The 22,545-nt window shown below is 44.0% G+C and overlaps 1 protein-coding gene across 1 annotated transcript in view; it reads right to left on the bottom strand.

Moving 5' to 3' along the window:
* Positions 1-130: 130 nt before the first annotated feature.
* Positions 131-22,545, bottom strand: part of HSD17B2 (hydroxysteroid 17-beta dehydrogenase 2) — a 69,871-nt gene continuing 47,456 nt past the window's right edge. The window contains exons 3-5 of the mRNA XM_082439220.1: positions 18,773-18,958; positions 4,042-4,179; positions 131-3,164 (exon numbers count right to left, since the gene is read on the bottom strand). Coding sequence (XP_082295346.1) covers positions 3,145-3,164; positions 4,042-4,179; positions 18,773-18,958 — 344 coding nt within the window. The 3' untranslated portion in view covers positions 131-3,144. The remainder of the gene's footprint in view (positions 3,165-4,041; positions 4,180-18,772; positions 18,959-22,545) is intronic.

The raw sequence follows: 22,545 nt of genomic DNA, 5'->3' as shown, positions 1-22,545 counted from the left end.
TTTTCGTTTTTTGGCCCCAAGGCATGTGGGATCCTAACTCCCTGACCAGGGATCAAACCCATACCCCACCCCTCCCATCCCCACAACCCCGCCCCGGCACTGGAAGGCGAAGTCTTAACCACTGGACCACCAGGGAAGTCCCTCATGTTATCTATTTAATAAATATAATTTTAATTTCATTTTAAATAATACATTAAATTTTAATGTATAAATTATATGTGATTAAATATATAACCATATATTTAATATAGAAGTAAATTCTTGCTTATTATATAAAATCTAATAGTATCTATATATTTACTTTAAAATATAGTAGCAATGGCTGCTCATTATATAAATAATGAATAATAAGGAGATGCATATGTTTTTAAAATTAATCTCCTCTGAGGAAACTTACAGTATTGTGTGTCATTCTACACTCCCTCCTTGCTCATACAAACATATAGATATGTTTGGCTTTGGCTTAATTTTATTTTACCAGGAACAAACAAAACACAAAAAGGATCATACTAGACGTATTTTCTAGGAATTTGCTTTTTTGTTTGTCTGTGGGTTTTGATTTTTGTTTGTTTGCTTAGTAATGAATCACAGACCTGCCTCCTGGTCAATGGCTATAGTTTTAAACCAGAGCAGCAGAATTTTCCACTGAGCAGCTTTTAGTCACCATTTCTCTATCAAATGACTTGCCAGTCGTTCCTAGGTTTCACCATTTCAGGGAACGCTGCCATCACCAGCTTTGCACAATGTATCCTTTTGTTTTTCGGCGTTCACTTCTTTAGGCTACGGTCCCCAAAGGGTGGCTGTCTGGTCAAAAAACACATTCATTTTGAATTTTTTTTTTTTGTAAATTAATTATTCTATGGCATTTTTTTTTCCTTTATTTATTTATTTATTTATTTATTTATTTTTGGCTGTGTTGGGTCTTCGTCTCTGTGCGAGGGCTTTCTCTAGTTGTGGCAAGTGGGGGCCACTCTTCATCGCGGTGCGCGGGCCCCTCACTATCGCGGCCTCTCTTGTTGCGGGGCACAGGCTCCAGATGCACAGGCTCAGCAATTGTGGCTCACGGGCCTAGTTGCTCCGCGGCATGTGGGATCTTCCCAGACCAGGGCTCGAACCCGTGTCCCCTGCATTGGCAGGCAGATTCTCAACCACTGCGCCACCAGGGAAGCCCCGGGAAGCCCCCATTTTGAATTTTAATAGCTAGTACCAGATTACTTTCCAGAAAGGTTGCAGCAACCCACACTCCCTCCTACAAAGTGTGTGATTGCTCAGGGATTGCTTTGGGGATGAGTCTTTGCTAGCTTGGGTGACTCCTGGATACCAGGACTGCAGGGGAGCCTCGCTATGAAATGTAAGCCAGTGAAATCCAATTATACTCATGGAAATGCAAACGGAGTTTCAACTGCTCATTTCTTTTCATGAAGGCATGACGGTACTTAAAGAAATGATTACCCTGACAGTTACTACTCCAGAGACTTCTGCATCTTAAGAAACATGTTTGCATGAACTATTGTTCCTCCAGCTACTTCTGCCCCAGTCTCTACTCTCACAGGGGATTCCTTTTCCTCTCCACTTCCTTCCTCTTTAAACATCTCATGGACTTTCTAATCACTCTTGTGCCTACCCTGTCCAAAATCCCCAAAACTCTCTTTATTGGTGACAAAGCCACCACCCTTTTGTCAACCTTCATCTGCCACTTTTGACACACACTTGCCGATCCCCTGCCACTTTGGGGCTACACACAATAAAACTGGTAAGATGACGTGGATCCAAATCCCATCTCTGCCTCATATCAGCACTGTGGCTTGAGAAATTCCTTAACTTCTCTGAGCCTCGGTTTTCTACCCATAAGATGGGAATATTATGATGCCTACCTCATAGGTGAGGATTAAGTGAGATTGTACACATAAAGTCTTAAAATCTGCGAAGCGTGCAATATGCTTGAGCTATTTTTTATTGCAGGGTACCCAAAAAATCTGATATGTCTCCCTGAATGTCTTCAGGAGCTCTCTGTGTCCCTAAAGATTCCTTGTCTCATCCCCCACTTCAAATGTCATTCTCCAAACTTAAGTCCTCAGCTCTCCACCGTCTGGCCTCTTGCCTTTAGAGAGCCCATCAAATGTCAGCTTTAAACTGAGGACATCCTGATATAAAAGAAAGAACCAGGCTCTGCACCTAGGGATCTGGTTTCAAATTCCCCACCATCGTGGTGTCACAGACGTCCATGCTGAGCTATATATTACCCACCCTACTTCAGTGTCCTCACCTGGTGAATGATGTCAATTAAACCTACTCCTCAGGGCTGTGATGCAGATTAAGACATATATGGAAAGGATGGGAGTAAAACTGGAATGATAATTAAGGAAACAATTTGGAAATATCCAATAAAGTTGGAGATAATTAAAATCTATGATCCAGTCATCCCATTCCTGGGTATATATGTCATAGGAAAAATCACACACACATATGCCACAGTAGGTGTGCCAGAAGGTCCACAGCTGAATTGTTCACAGTCGTCCAAAAGTGACCCAAATATCCCATCGATAGTAGAAAAATTGTGGCATATTCACAGAATACTAACAATGAAAATGAATGAACTACAGCTACACACAACATAAATGAACTGTGAAAACATAATGTTTGGTGAAAGAAGCCAGACGCAAAAAAATACACACACATTGATTCCATTTAAAGTTCAAAAACCAGTAAAGCCAAACTATTGTTTGGGGATGCATGTATGCATGGAACACTGTCAAGAACAGCAAATAAACGAATGTTACAAAAAGTACGACAGGTTACATGTTGCAGGGAGGAGAGGGCTAAAACTGGAGAGGACCATGTGAGGGCTTCTGAGAGCTGGCAATGTTTTATTTTTTTATCTGGATGTTAAGTACATGAATTTTTATAATATTGATAATTTATTAAACTATGTGTGTATATGATATATTTCTCAATTAAAAAAATAAGATCAACAATATCAGGAAAGAATGTACAGAAAATGGCTAGTGCCTGATAAGAACAGCTGCCCAAAATGCTAGCTATGACAATTTCAGTGAGTCCTTGAAACTGTAACTTAACTGCAGGGTTGCTCTCTGGTCCAAAGGGAATCTTGCATCTGTGTGTTGGAAGTTTTCATTGGCTGTGTCACCAAACTCTCAATCCTCCTGCCAGGTTCAAAATCAAATTCATCATTCTCCCCTTCCACTAGCTGTCAGGCAGCTTTTTGTGCTCTGTCTCTCAGGCTGCCATATTCGGCATCATCTTTGACCCCCCCTCCTTCTCCATCAACTCCCCTCAACTCTCCTACCTGCCCAGGGAGTCCCCAAGTTGGAAACCCCTCTCAAGACTTCACCTTCCCTCCATTCCTACTGCCCTGGTCCCGCCTCTCAACCTGAGTGGCCCAGGTCTCTTTCCCTCTGTTTCCTTCCCAGATGAGCCCTTTCACCGAGTCTTCGTGCTCCTCCTGGACAACTCTGGGAGATCCTGGCTGCTAAATGCTTCAAGACAAAGTTTTGCTTTTCTTTTAGATTTTTATCTGGTGCATTTGGGTTAATATTCAAACCTCTAGGGTTTGTTCTTTAGTGTGTTAGGCATCCCTCCCAGTGCGTGGTCTTTTATTAGATATGGTCTTTTACGTCTTCATTTCGATCACCAATTACATGGTTGATGACCCAGAACTAAGGGCTGAGCCATGGGGGTCGTCTGCATCTGCTCAGGGTCCAGAAATTCAGGGAGCGGAGAGGAGAGGATGGCCATCTCCTCCCGGGGTAGAAGGATGTGGGTCATGTCCTTCAGAGGGGAGGAGGTTGTGTTTGAAAAATACATAACATCAAAACTTAATTCCTTGGTGAAAGGAGGCAGGGGAGCAACTGTACATTGCAAAACCTGGCACCTGCCCCTCTATGCTTAGAAGAAGCCCACCCATCCCAACCCCTCTTTGGTCCACCACTGAGGGGTTCGGCTTGAACTCTGTCAGAACAAAGGACCTTCAGCATCCCTTCCAGAATTAATATTGCAGGGCTCTTGGGCTCAGACACCTACTTGTTCGGAAGCCTCCAGGCTGGATGACAGAGACTTTAACTCCCCATTTGGATAGCTCTTGTCTCATGACTGCTGAAAACATGGTCAGAGCTGCCTTGGATGAGCTATAGGCTGCCATCTTCTCCATTGGAACCCCTCCTATGGGAATAATGGGAGAAAAAAAAATCAGGTCTGATGTTTTCATTTGTTCATCCACTAAGTATTTAGATGGCACCTACTTCATGCCAGGAACTGGTATCAGTGGTGACTAAGGCAGAGAAAGGAAGACAAAGGCCCTCTGTATGCAGGTGAACGCATATTCTTGGTCACATCATTGTCTGGCTTCCTTTGCTTTTGCTTTCCATGCCTGCTTCATCACAGCTGGTCCAATGGCAAACCAAGTATAAGGCTCAATCTCTCCCAGCTTCTAAGCTAAATGTGATTTAGTTGGGATAAAGAGCATCTGCCCCAGCCTCTGACCTTCCAGTCTGGCCAACCTACATTCTGAGGTTCTGGATGGACATATCTTTGGGGAAGTGGGGGCAGAGTGGGCACTGTTCTCTCCATTACAGAGCTTGTAGTTGAACAAATTGGGTTTAATACTTGTTGCAACAAGGAGTAACACACGCCATAGGGAACCATGGGGCATCTCTGTAAGAGGGTATGAGCAGTCAGAATGGCTGTCATCAAAAAGTCTATAAATAATAAATGCTGGAGAGAGTGTGGCAAAAAGGGAACCCTATTACACTGTTGATGGGAATATAAATTGGTGCAGCCACTATAGAAAACAGTATGGAGATTACTTTAAAAACTAAAAAAAGAGCTACCATACGATCCAGGTATCCCACTCCTGCATATGTATCCAGAAAAGATGAAAACTCTAATTTGAAAAGAAACATCATACACCCCAATGTTCATAGTAGCACTATTTACAATAGCCAAGACATGGAAACAACCCAAGTGCCCATCAACAGACAGTTGGCTTAAGAAGCTGTGGTATATATATATATACCATATATATGAAATGGAATAGTGCTCAGCCATAAAAAATAATGAAATATTGCCATTTGCAGCAGTATGGATGGACCTGAGACTATTAGTGAAGTAAGTCAAAGACAAAATTATATGATATCACTTATATGTGGGATCTAAAAAATACTACAAATGAATCGATATACAAAACAGAAACAGACTCACAGACATAGAAAACAAACTTATGGTTATCAAAGGGGAAAGCGGGGGGAGAATAAATTAGAAGTATGGGATTAACAGTTACAAGCTACTATACATAAACTAGATAAGCAACAAGGATTTATTGTATAGCACAGAGAACTATATTCAATATCTTGTAATAACCTATAATGAAAAATCTGAAATATATATATGAACTACTTTGCTGTACACCTGAAACTAACACAATATTGTAAATCAACTAAACTTAAAAAAAAAAAATTCAGTAGACAAATTAGATGGTAGTTCAAACACAGTTGAGAATTTGTTACCTAAAAGCTAGATCTGAGGAAATCACTAGGGATACAGAGAAAGTGGAAAATAGGAAAGAGAGGTATGGTAGGCAGAATAATGGTCCCTCAAAGGTGTCCAGAGATGTCTCTGGAACCTATGAATATGTTAGATTATATGGAAAAAGGGGAACTGAGGTTGCTAATCAACCTTGAGATCATGAGCTTAGCCTGGATTATCCAGGTGGGTCCAATGTAATCACAAGGGTCCTTATAAGTGAAAGAGAGGAGAGAAGGGCATTGGAATGAGAGAGATGGCCTGATGTTGCTGCTTTAAAGACAGAGAAATGGGACCATGAACCAAGAATGCAGGCAGCCTCTAGAACCTAGAAAAGACAAGGAAATGGATTTGCTCGTAGAGCCTCCAGAAGGAATTCAGGCCTGCCAAAACATTGGTTTTAGCCCAGTGAGGCTCATTTCAGACTTCTGGCCTGTAGAACTGCAAAATAATAAATTGGGGGTTAAAAAAAAGAGGGTGTGAGAAAGGACTTATTCTAGGAGGGCTAGCTAGTGCTGGGGGCAGATGCTCTTTATTCCACTTGAATCACATTTCTTTTAGAAGCTGAGGGAGATTGAGCCTTAAACTGCGTCTCTCATTGGACCAGCTGTGAGGGATGAGCTATGGAAGGCAGAAGCAAAGGAAGCCAGAAAAGTGGTGTGACCTTACTTGGAATAAGGTTCTCTGCAGATGTAATTAAGGTACAAATCTCAAGATGAGACCATCCTGGATTAGGATGGGTCCTAAATCCAATGATGGCTGTCCTTGTAAGAGACAGAGAAAGAGAAGACCCAGAGAAACAAGGGAGCAGACCATGTCAAGATGGAGACAGAGATTTGAGTGATGCTGCCACAAGCCTAGGAATGCCTGGGGCTACAGAAGCTGGGACAGGCAAGGAGGCATTCTCCCTTACAGCCTTCAGAGGGAGGTGGCCCTGCCAGCACTTTGATTTCAGAACTTCTGGCCGCCAGAACTGTGACAGTATAGATTCCTGTTGTTTTAAGCCACTCTAATTTGTTACGGCGACCCTAGGAAATGAATACGGGTGTGTTCCTGGTGTCCTTTCACTGGAAAACACGAGATTATGAAGGGGTTCAGAGCACCCAGGAGACCTCATGGGGAACCCAGGATGACTGAGCCCATGACATTAAGGGTCCCAGGTTTGCCAAAGATTTCCCTGGTCAAAGAAGCATCCACTGGCTGAATTGATAAACTGTGATACAGCCGTACAATGGAATACAACTCAGCTGTTAGAAGGAATGAACTTGATACACACAACAGCATGGATGAGTCTCAAAATAATTATGGTGAAAGAAAGAGCCGGACAAAAAAACAGTATGTATTGTATAATTCCATTTCTTTATAATTCTAGAAAATGCCAACAAATCTATAGTGATAGAATGAATCAGTGGTTACCTGCTGGGGGGCCAGGGTATATGGGTTAGAATGGGGGACAAGGAAGTCTGGGGAATGAAGGTCATGTTCACTATCTTGATTGTGGTGATGGTTTCCTAGGTACATATCTATGGACCTTGAGGGCATTATGCTAAGTAAGATAAGTCAGACAGAGAAAGACAAATACCGTGGTATCTCCCTTATATGTGGAATCTTTGAAAAAAACCACACAAAAAACGCTAACTCATGGATACAGAGAACAGATTGGTGATTACCAGAGGTGAGGGGTGGGGTGCTGGGGAAATGCATGAAGGTGGTCAAAAGGTACAAACTTCCAGTTATAACATAAATACATTCTGGGGATGTAACGTGCAACATACTGACTATAGTTAACAATACTGTGTTGTATATTTGAAAGCTGTTAACAGTAAATTTTTTTTTTATAAATTTATTTATATTTTTTATTTTTGACTGTGTTGGGTCTTCGTTGCTGCGCGTGGGCTTTCTCTAGTTGCAGCGAGCGGGGGCTGCTCTTTATTGTGGTGCATGGGCTCCTCATTGCAGTGCCTTCTCTTGTTGCAGAGCATGGGCTCTAGGCGCGTGGGCTTCAGTAGTTGTGGCTCGTGGGCTCTAGAGCGCAGGCTCAGTAGTTGTAGCGCACAGGCTTAGTTGCTCCGCAGCATGTGGGATTTTCCCGGACCAGGGCTCGAACCCCGTGTCCCCTGCATTGGCAGGCGGATTCTTAACCATTGCACCACCAGGGAAGTCCGAGAGACTAAATCTTAAAAGCTCTTATCCCAAGAAAAAAAATTGTAACTGTGAGGTGATGGATGTTAACTAAGCTTATTGTGGTAATCATTTCGCAACATATACATGTAGCACATCATGTGGTACACCTGAAACTAATACAATGTTATATGCCAATTATAGCCCAATCAAACTGGGGGCAGGGAATGTAGGCATTGAAGTAGAGATACCTAGAATAGCTAATGTCAATTATCATCATGATTCTTACATGATTATTAAAGCTTTGGTCTGGGACTTCCCTGGCCGTCCAATGCAGTGGATGCGGGTTTCATTCCTGGTGGGGGAACTAAGATCTCACATGCCGTGCGCGGTGTGGCCAAAATGAAAAAAAAAAAAAAAAGCTTTGGTCTGGCTCACATAACTTCCTTTTGGGAAACACTCATCCTTACCTCCCTGTCTTTGTAGGAAGGCTGTCAGTCAACTGTTTGTCCTCATTCAGAGAGGCAGACTGACTGATCATAACATCCCATCCCCTGGACCCAGAGATTGGCTTGGGGCTGGGCACGTGTCCTCAGCTGAGCCAGAGTCCTGACCTAGATCGTGGAAGGGAGATGCTTTTATGGTTTATTCCTGGCTACTTAAGTGTGATAATGGTGCAACACCGGCACTCCCAGGGGCCATTTCTGCCCCCACACAGGAGAAGGGAAACAAAGGGAAGCAGAGGAGCGAGAAGGGAGCTCAGAAAGCTGGAGGTAGGGGTTGAGGACGGAAACAGGGAGTGGAGGTGGGGGAGAGTTACGATGACTCGGAACTTGGTTCCAAACAGTCGGTGAGCTAATCACCTCCTTCTCCCTTAAGTCTGTCTGAGGTTTGGCCCTGTCACTTAAAAGGAAGAGTCCTGAGGCTTAACTGGTGAAATTTCAGTATAGTATCTGGCATCAAACATTCAACTGTGGTTCCCATCTTGTCACGTATGACCAGCTGATTCTTATTTAAGTGATTTTTAGTTTCACCAAATCTTAAGAGTTCAAAATCCAATTCCTTCCTTTGACTGGGGAGAAGGGCCAAAGAAGTTAAAGCAACTTGTTCAAAGTTTCAACCCAGTCTGTGCGGTTAGACTATTCTCATTTCTCCACGGTTTTTAAGGTGAGGTGAGCTTGGCCAGCTGGAAGGGAGGTTAGCAGAGGGCAGCAGTTAAGAGCCAGGTTCTGGAGCCAACACTGCCTGTGTTCAAATCCCAGCTCTGCCACTGATTAGTAAAAGCAGTTAAAGTTAGGAAAACCAGTTTATGTTTATGTGCCTGTCCTTTAATCTGTAAATTAAGAATAATGATAATACATGTATCACAGGGTTGTTATGAAAGTTAAGTGAATTAATATATTAGAACAGTGTTTGGCACAAAGTAAGCTCCCTATTAGACCTTCCTATTATTTGCCAAGGCACTGGGATTTTTAAAAGCTCTCCCAGGTGATTCCAACGGGCAGATAGGGTTGTTAAACACTTCTAGAGAACATCTATGATTTTTTTCGATTTATTTCTGTCCTCTGGACATGTAAATATTAATACAGCTTGGGCTCTGGAAAAACTGAGATCTCTGTTTTGGTTGTAGAAGTTGTGATCTCAGAAGTTGGATAGTGACCTGGCAGTGCTGTTTGATCCTTGATCCAAGTCTCACAGATGTGGGGCCTAAGGTATGTTGTGTTTCAAGAGACTGAAATTAAAAGAGACTTTCTAGTGCTATGCTGGAAGAAACGTTTTTTGTTTATATGTTCGGTTTTGCTTGTTTGTTTTTGAGCTACATATGCCTTGGTCAAAATATATTTCCTTTAAATTATGTTGAGTGAAAGCCGGTTTCAAAAGGTTGCATTACTGTATGATTCCATTTATATAATATTCTTGAAAGAAAATTACAGAGATGGAAAACAGATTCGTGGTTGCCAGGAGTTGGGGATGGGGTGAGCGTGTGGATGTGGCTATAAAAGGGGTATCTCAGGATCATTATGGTGCTGGAACCATTCTGTATTTGATTGTGTTCATAGTTACAGGAAGCTATACATATGACAAAACTGCACAGACCTATAAACACACACACATAAATGGGTGCAGATATAACTGGTGAAATCTGAATAAGTTCTGTGCATGGTACCAGTGGTTTTGATATTGTACTGTAGTTATGTAAAATGTTATCATTAGGGGAGTCTGGATGAAGGGCGAACAGGACTTCCCTGTACATTTCCTTGCAGCTTCCTGTGAGTCTATAATTATTTCCAAATAAAAAGTTTAAAAATGCATACTCCCTTTAAGACACGCTTAGGTGGCTTCCCTGGTGGTGCAGTGGTTAAGAATCCGCCTGCCAACGCAGGGGACATGGGTTCGAGCCCTGGTCCGGGAAGATCCCACATGCCACGGAGCAACTAAGCCTGTGCGCCACATCTACTGAACCTGCACTCTAGAGTCCGTGAGCCACAACTACTGAGCCCGTGAGCCACAGCTACTGAGCCCGTGCACCTAGAGCCCGTGCTCTGCAACAAGAGAAGCCACCGCAATGAGAAGCCTACGCACTGCCACGAAGAGTCGCCCCCGCTCACCGCAACTAGAGAAAGCCCGTGCACAGCAACAAAGACCCAACGCAGCCAAAAATTTAAAAAAAAATTAAAATTAAAATTAAAAAAAAAACACGCTTAGGTCAGGAGAACTGCCTAGCTCCCATGTAGGTCTTTGGCCATACCAAGGTCATAAGGTCTCCTAACATTTTGGTAAATAAAACTAAAAAATTAAGTTTATTGAAGTTTGGCATGGGAGGCCCAAAAATCAAGGCCTGGCTAATTTGAAATGTTAAAACATAAGAGAAGCGCCCCCTAAGCAAGCTAGAGCTTTTGAAACATTTTCTGCCAAGGCTGCAACCGAATTTAAAGTGACAATATACTTCTTCCTCACTCCATTCCACGCTCACCCCCATCACTGATGGACGTGGCTAATGCAAAGGCAAAACTCTGCCCTTAGAGCAGTACTCGCTTAGGAGGTACCAAAACTGAATGCTGGGGTTCCCTCCAATCGACTCTAAGTAGCCAGTGCTGGTAAATGGCTCAGAATATGGGGTGACCTTGTTATTCAGCGACTTAATGGAACACCCAGTCAACAATGGGACGTGTTTTAACCAACCACGTACAGACCTATGGACTCTTTCCATCCTTCATAACTGCAAGTCATCTAGCCCTACTCGGTGCAGCTACCATGAAGGCAGCATCCTCCCCCTCTTCTAGAACATACCAGTCCCCCCCACCCAGCTTTTCTGCCTCGGGGAACTACTCAGTGAATCTGTCCCCTGGCAAGAATAAACTCAGCACTCATGTTTCTGATCACTCTGGTGGTCCTTGTCTTTCTGGTGGTCCTTGTTTTGACCTTATGGCATACTGTTGGCCGTGGCTAACACGGAGGGAAACTTGAAGTTACAATCCTGGAGCTTACAGAATTGTGAGGCCCTTTCCCCACACCCCCCTCGGGGGGCTCGGTCCTGGTCTTTGCCTGACTCCTTTGGTGTGGCATAAGCAACAAGTTAGTAACATTTCCCTAGGTTCTAGCATTCAGATGTTCTTGATGTCCCCTGAGGTAACACAGGGCCTCACAACACTCATCCTAGCCATAATGATCAACACCTACCAGGAGATCCTCTTGTTCCTGACCTAAAGCTAACATATGACCATATAGGAATTATGGAAAAGAAAGGGCTTTCCAAGCGAGTGCTCTATTAACACAGGGCAGAAATATTGCAGCTTTTCAGCCTGAGGCTGTATAGGTAAGGTGTGATTTTTTGATTTATAATAAATACGTATTTGGTCATGGTCGCTGTTTCTGGCACAGGGCTTCTAAAACCCTGGGAATTTCCTAAGTGATGAGAGTGGCAAAGGTTAATGAGGACTTTTGTTATGTTAATGAGGCAACGAGAACCTCTCCTAAGAATGGGTGGAGGGCTGGCTGCAAGTGGATCCAATCTTGTGATTAGAGGGTTGGAACTTTCAGTCCTACCCCGACCCCGGGGAGGGGAGAAAGATTGAGATCAATCACCAATGGCTAATGATTTAGTCAATCACATGCTATAATGAAGCCTCTATAAAAACCCCAAAGGAGGGGGTTGGGAGAGCTTCCAGGTTGGTGAGCAGGGAGATTCGGGGAGAGTAGCGAGTTCAGAGAGTGTGGTAGCATCACACCTTTTCCCTGTGCCTTGCCCTGTGTATCTCTTCATCTGGCTGTTGATTTGTATCCTTTAATATCCTTTGTAATAAACCGGTAATCCAGTGAGTAAGCAGGTTTCCTGAGTTCTGTGAGCTGCTCTAGCAAATTAATCGAACCCAAGGAGGGGGTAGTTGGTACCTCTGATCTATAGCGAATCAGTCAGAAGCACAGGTGATAACCTGGGCTTGCCACTGGCATCCAAAGTGGGGATGGGGGGCAGCCTTGTAGGACTGAGCCCTAACCTGTGGGATCTGATGCTCTCTCCAGGTAGAGAGCTTCAGAATTGAGTTGAATTGTAGGACACCCTGCTGGCATCTGAGCATTGCTTGTTGGTGTTGGGGAAACTCCTCTCTCCAATATGGAACCAGGTGCAGGACACTTTTATAGAGGTACCAGGGTCCCATGCCCACAGCAGCTTTCTCATTCTCTAATATCTTCCCAAGCCAGAACACCCATGACCTTGTCTCAGGAGAAAGTAATGAGGGCTCCCAGCTGGTTTCTGCCTCCTCCAAGGTCAACTGGACTCAACTCAAGTAACAAAGTCCAGGGAATTCCCTGGCAGTCCAGTGGTTAGGACTCCAAGCTTTCCCTGCCGAGGGCCCGGGTTCAATCCCTGGTCAGGGAACTAAGATCCCACAAGCCACGCAGCGCAGCCAAAAAAAAAAAAAGGAAAAAAAAGTAATCACCACCTGGTGGTCAGGTGGTTAAGATTCCGTACTTCCACTGCAGGGGGCGTGGGTTTGATCCCTGGTTGGGGAAGTTCCACATACCGCGTGGTGCAGCCAAAAAAAAAAAAAAAAAAAAACTTTAGGCATGGTTAGCAGAAATTGGAGACTAATAACATCTGGTTGTTCCCTTGTACTTTGACAATCTCTGGGGATTCGACAACTGTTTGGTATCAAAATCAATGTCTGGGACCTCATTCAAAGTGTGATTGAGAAGTAACAGCAGCTGGGAATCTGTTAGAAGTGCAAGCCCTCAGGTCTCACTCCAGACCCACTGAATCAGAAATTCTGGGGGTCGGGCAGAATTTTTTTCTTATTGTGGTAAAATACATAAAACATAAAATTAGCCATTTAACCCTTTTAAGGTGTACAATTCAGTGACTTTTAGTATGTTTACAATGTTGTACAACCAATAGCACTATCTAGTTCTGTATTTTCAATGCCCCGAAAGGAACCCCCATACCCCAGCCCCTGACAACCACTAATATGCTTTCTGTCGCTATGGGTTTGCCTGTTTTGGACATTTCACATAAATAGGATTGTCCCAAGATGTGGCCTTTTGTGTCTGGCTTCTGTCACTTAGCACAATCTTTTCAAGATTCACCCTTCAGAGTATCAGTGCCTCATTCCTTTTTATGGATTAATAATATTCCATTGTATGGATAGACCACATTTTGTTTATTAATTCATCAGTTGATGGACATTTGGGTTGTTTCCATCTCTGGCTATTATAAATAATGCTATGAATACCTATGTACAAGTGTTTGTTGGAACACCTGTTTTCTGTTCTCTTGAGCATACACTTAGGAGTAGAATTGCTGAGTTGTAACTCTGTGTTTAATTTATTGGGGAACTGCCAAGTGTTTTCCACAGAGGTTGCACCATTTTACGTTCCCACCAGCAACTCAGGTGAGTTCCAGTTTCTCCAGACCCTTGCCATCAAGTGCTGTTTTCTGGTTTTTTGATTATAGCCATCCTAGTGGGTGTGAAATATTATCTCATTGAAGTTTTGATTTCCTGCAGTTGTTATTAAGTAGCCCTCCTGGTGAATCAAATGCATCTGAAGTTTGAAAAAAATTGTACAGGGACCAGTAGCAGTCACTTAGGAACTAGTTATAGAAATACAGAATCTTAGGCCCCCCTCAGACCAACTCAGTCAAATTCTGCATTTTAACAAGACACCCAGCTGATCACTATACACATTAATGTTTGAAGCACTGGTGTAGGAGACAGCCCTAAATTGCTTACACTTCCTAATCATTGCTTAAAGGTATTAGCATTAGGGTCTGCGTTTTTTTTGCCCACTTCCCCCGTCCCCCGTTTCCCTGGTGTGTTCTTGCTTGGTAATCTGGAAAAGTGAGAGGAACACTGAATTTGGAGTTAAATAGGCCCAGTTACCAGCACTGACTTCATTGCTTACCAGCTGGATGATCCTGGGCTAGAGTGTGCTTGATCTAAAAAGGAATCAGTATCTGCATCCTGCACATGTTAGAACTGAATGACTTCAGGGGTGTAAGCATCTAATTCAACTCAGCATGAAGATGTTCACTCCATCTTGCTCTCCCCTCTCCCCCTTACCCTACGCTAAGCCCTGGCTAGTGTGAGAGTTTTAAGGAAACGAATCTCAGCTTTGGCTTCCTCTCACGTCACTGAGCAGCTGAGACTGGCTGAATGATTTGCCAGATGATTCGCTTAAGGCAGCCAACTCGGCAAGAAAAAAAATCCAGGAATGATCCCGTTGTCAACTTCTCCGAACTAAGTAAGACCAGGCTCAAGTTTGGAACTGTGAAATCTGCCGGATACCTAAAATCTGTAGATTTGTAAGACTCTCTGTGGCCCCTTACTTTGGTGTAAAGTAATTTTCATGCATTTTAAATAGCTCGATGTGATGGGCAACCGTTACTGTCTCTCAGTAGAGAGGTCCCTGTTACTAGGGTACTTTCTGTGTACCAGTAACTGTGCTAAACACTCAGAATCCACAATGCATTTAGATCTACAGTTGAGACCAGAAGTTCTCAACTGGGGCTGATTTTGCACCCCACCCCCACCCCAGTGGACACGTGGTAATATCTGAAGGTCAGCACTGGGTGCTACTTGCATCTAATGGGTCAAGAACACAGATGTTGCTAAACATCCTACAATGCATCGGAGAGCCCCCCACAGAAAGAATTAGCCTCCCCCAGATATCGATAATGTTCAGGTTGAGAAATGCTGCCTTAGACTCAGGAGCTGTGTCACCCTATCACAACAGAGGATGAAATGGACACAGACAAGTGGAGCTACTTGCCCCAGATCACTCAGCTAGTAATACAAGAGCACGATTCAAAGCACAACCGGCTCAAAATCCCTGAGGCCTTAAGTCGTTTTATAAGGTTTGCTTTCAGCTGTTCTCATTCAAGCACAGCTTACGACATAACACGGGTATTTACTCTGCAATTTCTTAAGAGGAAAACTGGCCAGAAAAGACTTTTAGACCTCTCAAACATAAAGATTTTTCAAGTGCCCTTTGTACAATCAATCAAAGAGTCATCTCCCACTTCCTTCAATCCTTGGTTAAATATTTATCAAACTTCCTTGCCAGGATTTAGGTTAAAGAGCTATTCTATTTCTGTGGGAGGGATGATAAACATGATTACAGGGGGGTGGAAAATCCTCCCAGAGAAGATGTGGTCAAATGTGGAAGTAATGACCTGTTGGGCTTATTTGCCCAGGAGCTAGTGCATGACAGGGAGCAACAGGATGGAACAGTCACAGGTGGCAATGCCAGCGGTTGGCAGGATAAAAAGCCACAGGTGTACACAGGGCCAACCTCTTCATGGCAGATGGCTTTTGGGTCTCTAACTCCACCACGTGCCAGGTGCAAGGCTGATGCTTAAAACCGTGTCATTTCATCTCATCTCACCATAGCCCTAAGAAGAAACGATCATTATTATCCCCATCGTAAAATGCAGAAGCTGCAACTCAGAAGTTCAGCACTTTGTCCTAGGTCACTCCATTGTCAGTGGTAAAGACAGGATCAAAACCTAGGCAGTTTATCCCCACTGAATTTTCCAGCTTCTGAAAGTTACCTGCATTCTTTGGCTCACGGCTCCTTCCTCCATCTTCCAACCTCTCTTTGAGTCTGACCTTCCTGCCTCCCTCTTATAAGGATTCTTGTAACCGCATCAGACCCACCTAGATAATCTAGGATCATCTCTGCCTTCAGATCCTTAACTCAATCATACCTGCAAAGTCCCTTTTGCCAGGTAAGGTCACATATTCCAGGTTCCAGGTTTTAGGACATGCATGTATTTGAGAGACCACTATTCTACCAAACCGGTTGCCTACTCACAGTATCCTGAGACACTTTCTTTGGGGTTATTTACTACGCAGCAGTGGATAACTTGAATAGAGTCAGCAGTTCCAGCTCAGCTCCTCCTGGCTGATGCAAACTTCCATGATAAATCTACATCATTGAAATTCTTGTCATGCAGAGGGTGGCCGAGGTGCCAGACTCAAGACAACCTGATGAGTCAGGGCAACCATGAACTCCTTTTGGAGAACACTTACCGGCTGTCTCTCTCTCTCTCCATACCTCCATCTTCAAAATGAGAAAAAGACCAGGGTGAACTCCCAAATCAGTACGTTTTCCAAAATTACTGTTACATTAGCTTTGCCAAGAGACACATCATCAAGTTGGCATCACATTGGATGTTAATTTTGTGGATTGGTGGTTGGTTATATAGTGTCTTTTACACATGCCATGACTTTTCTGATTCTTGTGTTACAGTCTAGCTTCTTATCCCCTTGCTCAAAAATCTTTTCCATTGTTTCGCAAAACACTCATCAGCAAAGTGCTAGGGATTCTGCTGAACTCCTCTGCCCCTCATCAATGAGGGAAACTATAAGCATGATTTAAGATCTTTGGCTCCTGTCCTCTTACAAACACCTGCCCTGTCAAGTACATACGTTTCCTTTCTGTTCTGCTTTCATGCTATTGTTTTAACAACTTTATAAAATTCCCTGGGTGGTTTCTGAGTCCTGCAAATGAACCTATTTCTAGAGTTTCCTTGAAACATAAGGATTCAAAGCTGGATGTGATGAAGGAAGACTCCATACATCTTGGTGACTGACTGGGTGGGAGAAAAGGAGAGAAAGGCACAGGGAGAAACAAATCCAAGAAGGCTCAAAGCTCTGAAACCTAAAAGACTAGGAGATGAACAGAAAGAAGTCAAGAGAGGAAGCTCTGAATGGCTGATAGAAAGTTGAGCTTCAGACATGTTGACTTGGTGACGATGGTAAGATACTGGAATGGAACTAGTAAGGCTGGGTATAAAAGATTTTGTATGTCCAGTGGTGAGAATAGGAGTGAGGTGTGTGATTTATTTTAACCCTCAAACATTTTCCTCCAGTGGAAATATGTGACAAGTCCATTCAACGTCTTGGCTTAGAAAAAGTTTTAGAGGTCAAGTTGAAGGTTTATGAATGGGCATCCTCTGTAGGATAAATTCGTCACTCGCCCATTCATTCATCTGCACACTTGCATTTTTTAATTTATTAATTGAGCTTCTACTTCATGCCAGACACTGGGCCTATAGCAGGTAGTGTGCATATCAGTGATATGTAAGTAAAATCTTATGAACGAATGAGCTGCTCAAAGTTGAGAACCAAGAGAGGAAGAGAAAAATCTTCCTTGTCACTGTGTCAAGGAGAAGGCAATGATAAGTCATTTCAGTAAATATTTGTTGAATGAGTGAGGCAAAGGAGCATGTGAGACTTTTCCAGATGTACCAGATTGTACCAGGGAACTGAGAAAAGTGAGGTTTCCACAGAGGTCAAAAATGTAAAGGCTAAGTTCAGAAGAAAGTTAAGGGTGAAATATTGCAAATGTATTTTCTCAGGATTTGTTTGCTTTAGCAAGGTAGAAAAAAAATTGGAAATATTTTGGGGTTCTCATAAAATTTGAAACACAGTGCTCATTGCTCTTAACCACCTTAGACGTCTCTTTCTCCATCCTTTCTCCTCCTCCCTCCCTCTTTTCCTTCCCTTCCCTTCCCTTTCCTTCCTTCCTCCCTCCCTCCCTCCCTCCCTTCCTTCCTCCCTTCCTTCCTTCCTTCCTTCTTTCCTTCCTTCCTTCCTCAGGCCAACAAGCAACGCTAGTGACACACTCACATAGCTAGTAAGTTAGAAGTTGCTAAGTTAGAACGAGGTAAGAAAATATGAGGGACAAAAATGATTGTCTAGAAAATACACAAAAATGTCTCCCTTAAAAAAAAAAACAAAGAAACCAAAACCAACCAACCAAATAGTTGGATCCTTTATTTAAAAAAAAAAAAATCTCACTCAGAACCAACTGATCCAACAGTGAAGAGTGGTATTCCTCAATGTGAAGGCAGGATCCTGGAGTCCAGAGGCCACCCTCTTGGCTTCCCTCTCACCCGTGCAGTGGCCCAAAAGACAACCCCATGGACACCACTCAAAGCTGAGTAAGGCTCTGAGGAACCCCAGTTTGGAAATATCTGTTCCAGAAGAAAGAATGAGACATCACATACATGGGCATTTTTTATGGAAGGGAGATCGGTAAACCCTTGACTTGTTGACTATCTGTTCTTTGAAATGGAGAGAGATGAGTTATCAAATGTCACACCGTGCCCCAACTGCCTTGAGATTGCAGAACGATGGGAATTGTCTTATGGAAAATACTAGCAGGGAGCCAACTGAGACACAGGGCTCTGACAGTGCCAACAGAGTGAAGACATTTGCTATTCATCTCACAGGGAACAACAGAGTGTGCAGAATTCAGGGAGGGTTGAAAACAGGTTCCCTGTCACGATGACGTTAACTGTATGCAGGGTTTCCTTTCCAAATCTAGGAAGCTTGTGCATTAGCGGTCACACTGTGAAGATATGTGAAAGCCCTAAATCCCCAGTAATGAATAGATGAGTTAGAAGGTGGGTAAGAGTCAGTACATGAAAGGATTTGAAAGGAAAGGAAGGTTTTATTGTACTCAGATCAACGGTAAACACACGATTTGACTATTCTTCACCCAGCCCTGCATGAGAGTGCCCTGCTTTCTTGTCCAGCCCACAGGGAGCACTGCGAGTCACATCTTGCATGACTGGCACCCATGACCTTGTGGGGAAAGGCCAACTCACCTGCCATGCTGCTGATGTTCACCAGCCTCCCCTTGGATTTCCTAAGAAGAGGCAAAAATGCCTTCGTGACTTCCACGGCCCCAAAGAAGTTCACGGCCATGCATCGTTTGTATTCGGTCATGGGAATGAGCTCCCCGTCAGTTGGGAGGCCAAGGACCCCAGCATTGTTGATCACAGCCCACAGTCCTGAGGACAGAAGGGAACAACTCTGAGGTCAGGCAAGATGAGAGAGTGGGAAGATTTTTAACCCTTCAAGCTCTGAAGTCAAAAGGGCCCCTTTGAGATTTAGGATCTAGGCAGATCACTTCAACTCTCAAACCTTAGTCTCCTTGATTACTTGTGAAATATTAAGCCATGCTTTTTTGGAGGTATATTCTTTTGCCTCAAAGCCCTTTCCTACATCCGGGCAGCTAGATATTTGTTATACCTGTGGAGGGATGACACAGCAAGGAGGAGGTTTAATCAAAGTCTACCTCATGTTTCTCCCTCAAAGGAGTGTGTGGAGACAGAATGATATCTTTAGGACATGCAGATATAAGACGATATATCTTACATGCAGTGCAATGATATAAGATCCTGTCTTCCCTTTTCCTTCGACTAGAAAAGATTCCTTAGTCCAGGAAAACTAGAGCAGAAGTGCCAAGAGCTAAAAAGATTGCAGAGTCCCTGAGCTCTAGTCCCTTCCCCAGCCAGCCTGATCCCCTCGACTGACCAGGATCACCAAGAGGGCTTGTTCACACACAGGTCGCCAGGCCCCACCTCCAGAGAATCTGATTGGGGGTGTCTGGGGTAGGGCCTGAGAATCTGCATCTCTAACAAGTTCCCAGGTGATGCTGATGCTGCAGGCCTGGACCACACTTGGAGAACCGCTGTCCACAACTAGTGATTTTTCATCTTCGACTGCACATTAAAATCACCTGGGGAGCTTTTTAAAACCCCAATGCCCAGGCCACACCCCAGCCAATTAGATCAGAAACTGTGGGGTGGTGAAGAAAGGGGACCTTGGCATTAGTAGTTTTTAAAATTCCCTACCTAGGTGATTCCAATGTACAACCAAGCTTTGGAGTCATTGCCCTAAACGGTAGCAGAGAAGTAATACAAAAACTCCAGACGTTTTGTGGGAGGGGGATCTGGAGCAGAAGTGAGTGACCTGGGTCCTCTTTTTTTTCTAATTTCTGGGCTTTTCAAAAAAATTTTTATTTATTTATTTTTGGCTGCATTGGGTCTTCGTTGCTGCGCACGGGCTTTCTCTAGTTGCGTCGAGCGGGGGCTACTCTTCGTTGCGGTGTGCGGGCTTCTCATTGCGGTGGCTTCTCTTGTTGCGGAGCATGGGCTCTAGGCGCGGGCTTCAGTAGTTGTGGCGCACGGGCTTAGTTGCTCCGCAGCATGTGCGATCTTCCCTGACTGGGGCTTGAACCCGCGTCCCCTGCATTGGCAGGCGGATTTTTAACCACTGCGCCACCAGGGAAGTCCCTGGGTCCTCTTTACAGAGGAGAAATATCTGGGGTGTGTTCAGCTAGATAGACCTGAAGCAGATTCTCTGAGTTCCCTGAGCCTCGGCATGGTTTAGACCGGCTGTTTCTCAAGGTGTGGTCCAGAACCAGCAGCATCAGCATCAATTGGGAACTTGTTAGAAATGCACCTTCTGGAGCCCCACCTCAGACCTGCTGGATCAGAAACTGGTGATCAGAAATTGTTGTTGAAGCTCAGCGTTGTGATATAACGTGCCCTCGAGGTGGTCCTGATGCACACCCCAGTGTGAGAACCAGTGGGATGTAGAGGAACAGAATGAGCCTCAGTGCCAGCAGAAGCACAGAAATGGCAGGAGGCACCAGCCCGAACAGTGCCTTTCTGATGGCTTCCAAGAGGTAGGTAGCTGCCAACCTGCATGAGGGCTGGACAGAGCACTGCACATCTCAGCAGAGTCCAGCATGAGGCACTGACCATCAGAGATGAAATGTCCCATACCCAGGAATTTAAGATGCTACCCTGGGGAAATGGGATAAAGCTCAAAATGACCGAAACAGTTTTCGCCACGTGGCAGAAAGATGGCTCAAAATAGAAATTGCGTTGACTTATAGAAAATAAAATTACATTTCTTGCACACCTGAGTTGGTGGTCTGACATTTACATGCAATAGTGATCGGGAGCGTTAAGTGAGATGATGCCTGGCACGTAGTAAGAGCTCAACAGCTATTACGAGGATGGAGATAGGAGGAGAGGATGCCTCCACTCCCACCTCCAAATGATGGTTTTAATTCACTCAGCCTGATGCACACGTTTGACCAGTCCACACGCAGGTGGCAGCTTGAGAATGCCCTAGAACAGGGGCCAGCAAACATTTTCTATAAAAAGGTGGATAGCAAATATTTTAGCACTGCACGTCCTACTCACTCAACTCTGCCGTTACAGACAATCTGTAAATGAATGGGAGTGGCTGTGTTCCAGTAAAACATTATGGACATTGACATTCGTATTCCATATAATTTTCATGTGTCAAGAAAATCTTCTGATTTCTTTTAACCATTTAGAAATGTAAAAACCATCCTGAGGGGCTTCCCTGGTGGCGCAGTGGTTGAGAGTCTGCCTGCCAATGCAGGGGACACGGGTTCGAGCCCTGGTCTGGGAAGATCCCACATGCCGCGGAGCAGCTGGGCCCGTGAGCCACAGTTACTGAGCCTGCGCGTCTGGAGCCTGTGCTCCGCAACAAGAGAGGCTGCGATAGTGAGAGGCCCGCGCACCGCGATGAAGAGCGGCCCCCGCTTGCCACAACTAGAGAAAGCCCTCGCACAGAAACGAAGACCCAACACAGCCACAAATAAATAAATAAATAAATAACTTTAAAAAAAAAAAAAAAAAAAAAAAAAAAAACCATCCTGAGCTCACAGGCTACCCAAAAACAGGTGGCAGATCTATAGAATATTCTTTAAGTGACAAAGTTAAAGAGATAGAGAACAGGTTAAAGATGAGAATAGGGCTCTAAAAAGGTAGCATGAGAAAGCCTGATGGTGATGGAACAGTTCTGTATCTTGAGTGAGGTGATTTTTGCGCAAAGCTACACGTTACAGAATTGCACACACACATACGCACTTGCATATATAGCTGGTGAAATCTGAATAAACTCTGGGGATTATACCAATGCCAATTTCCTGGTTTTGATATTGTACTATAGTTATGCAAGATGTTAATACTGGGGGAGGCTTGCGTCTACTATTATTTCAAAATAAAACGTTAAAAAAAAAAAACAGGCAGGGCCACAGCTTGCCAACTCCTGCCATAGAACTCTAAGCTGGCCAATAAGCCCATTATACCTGTAGGACTTAATAATAGTTTTTAAATAATATTAATTAATAATTAACAATATGTTCATAATAATTTTAAAATATGCGTGTAGGAACACAGCACAGTTGCTGGCCCTCTTGCAGGAGCTGAGGTTTTCTGGTTTATCCACGTGGCCCAGAGGGTTCTTTAGCAAACATCCTTCTTAGTGATTTTTAATGAGCCTATTTTACTGCTGCACTTTCTTTTTGACTTGAGAGGCTGAAGTCGAGAGAGACCTCGAGGGGAGCAGGCAATTCTGTATTGGTATCGTATTGGTGTACTGGTAATTCTGCCTCAGAGGAGGATTGCTCTCCAGAAGGCTGGCCCCAAAATAGCATGGGCTCATACCTTGGAAAATGTACTCGCTGGACCTGGACCCCTTCATCCCAGGACACTGGGATAGTATTAGCGTATCAAGAACCACTACTTTGGGACTTCCATGGGGGTCCAGT

The sequence above is a fragment of the Balaenoptera physalus genome (genome assembly GCF_965194825.1).
Source record: "Balaenoptera physalus genome assembly, chromosome: 19".
Classification (NCBI taxonomy): domain Eukaryota; kingdom Metazoa; phylum Chordata; class Mammalia; order Artiodactyla; family Balaenopteridae; genus Balaenoptera; species Balaenoptera physalus.
The sequence above is the reverse complement of the archived record's forward strand: the minus strand, read 5'-3'. Positions and strand labels throughout refer to the sequence as shown.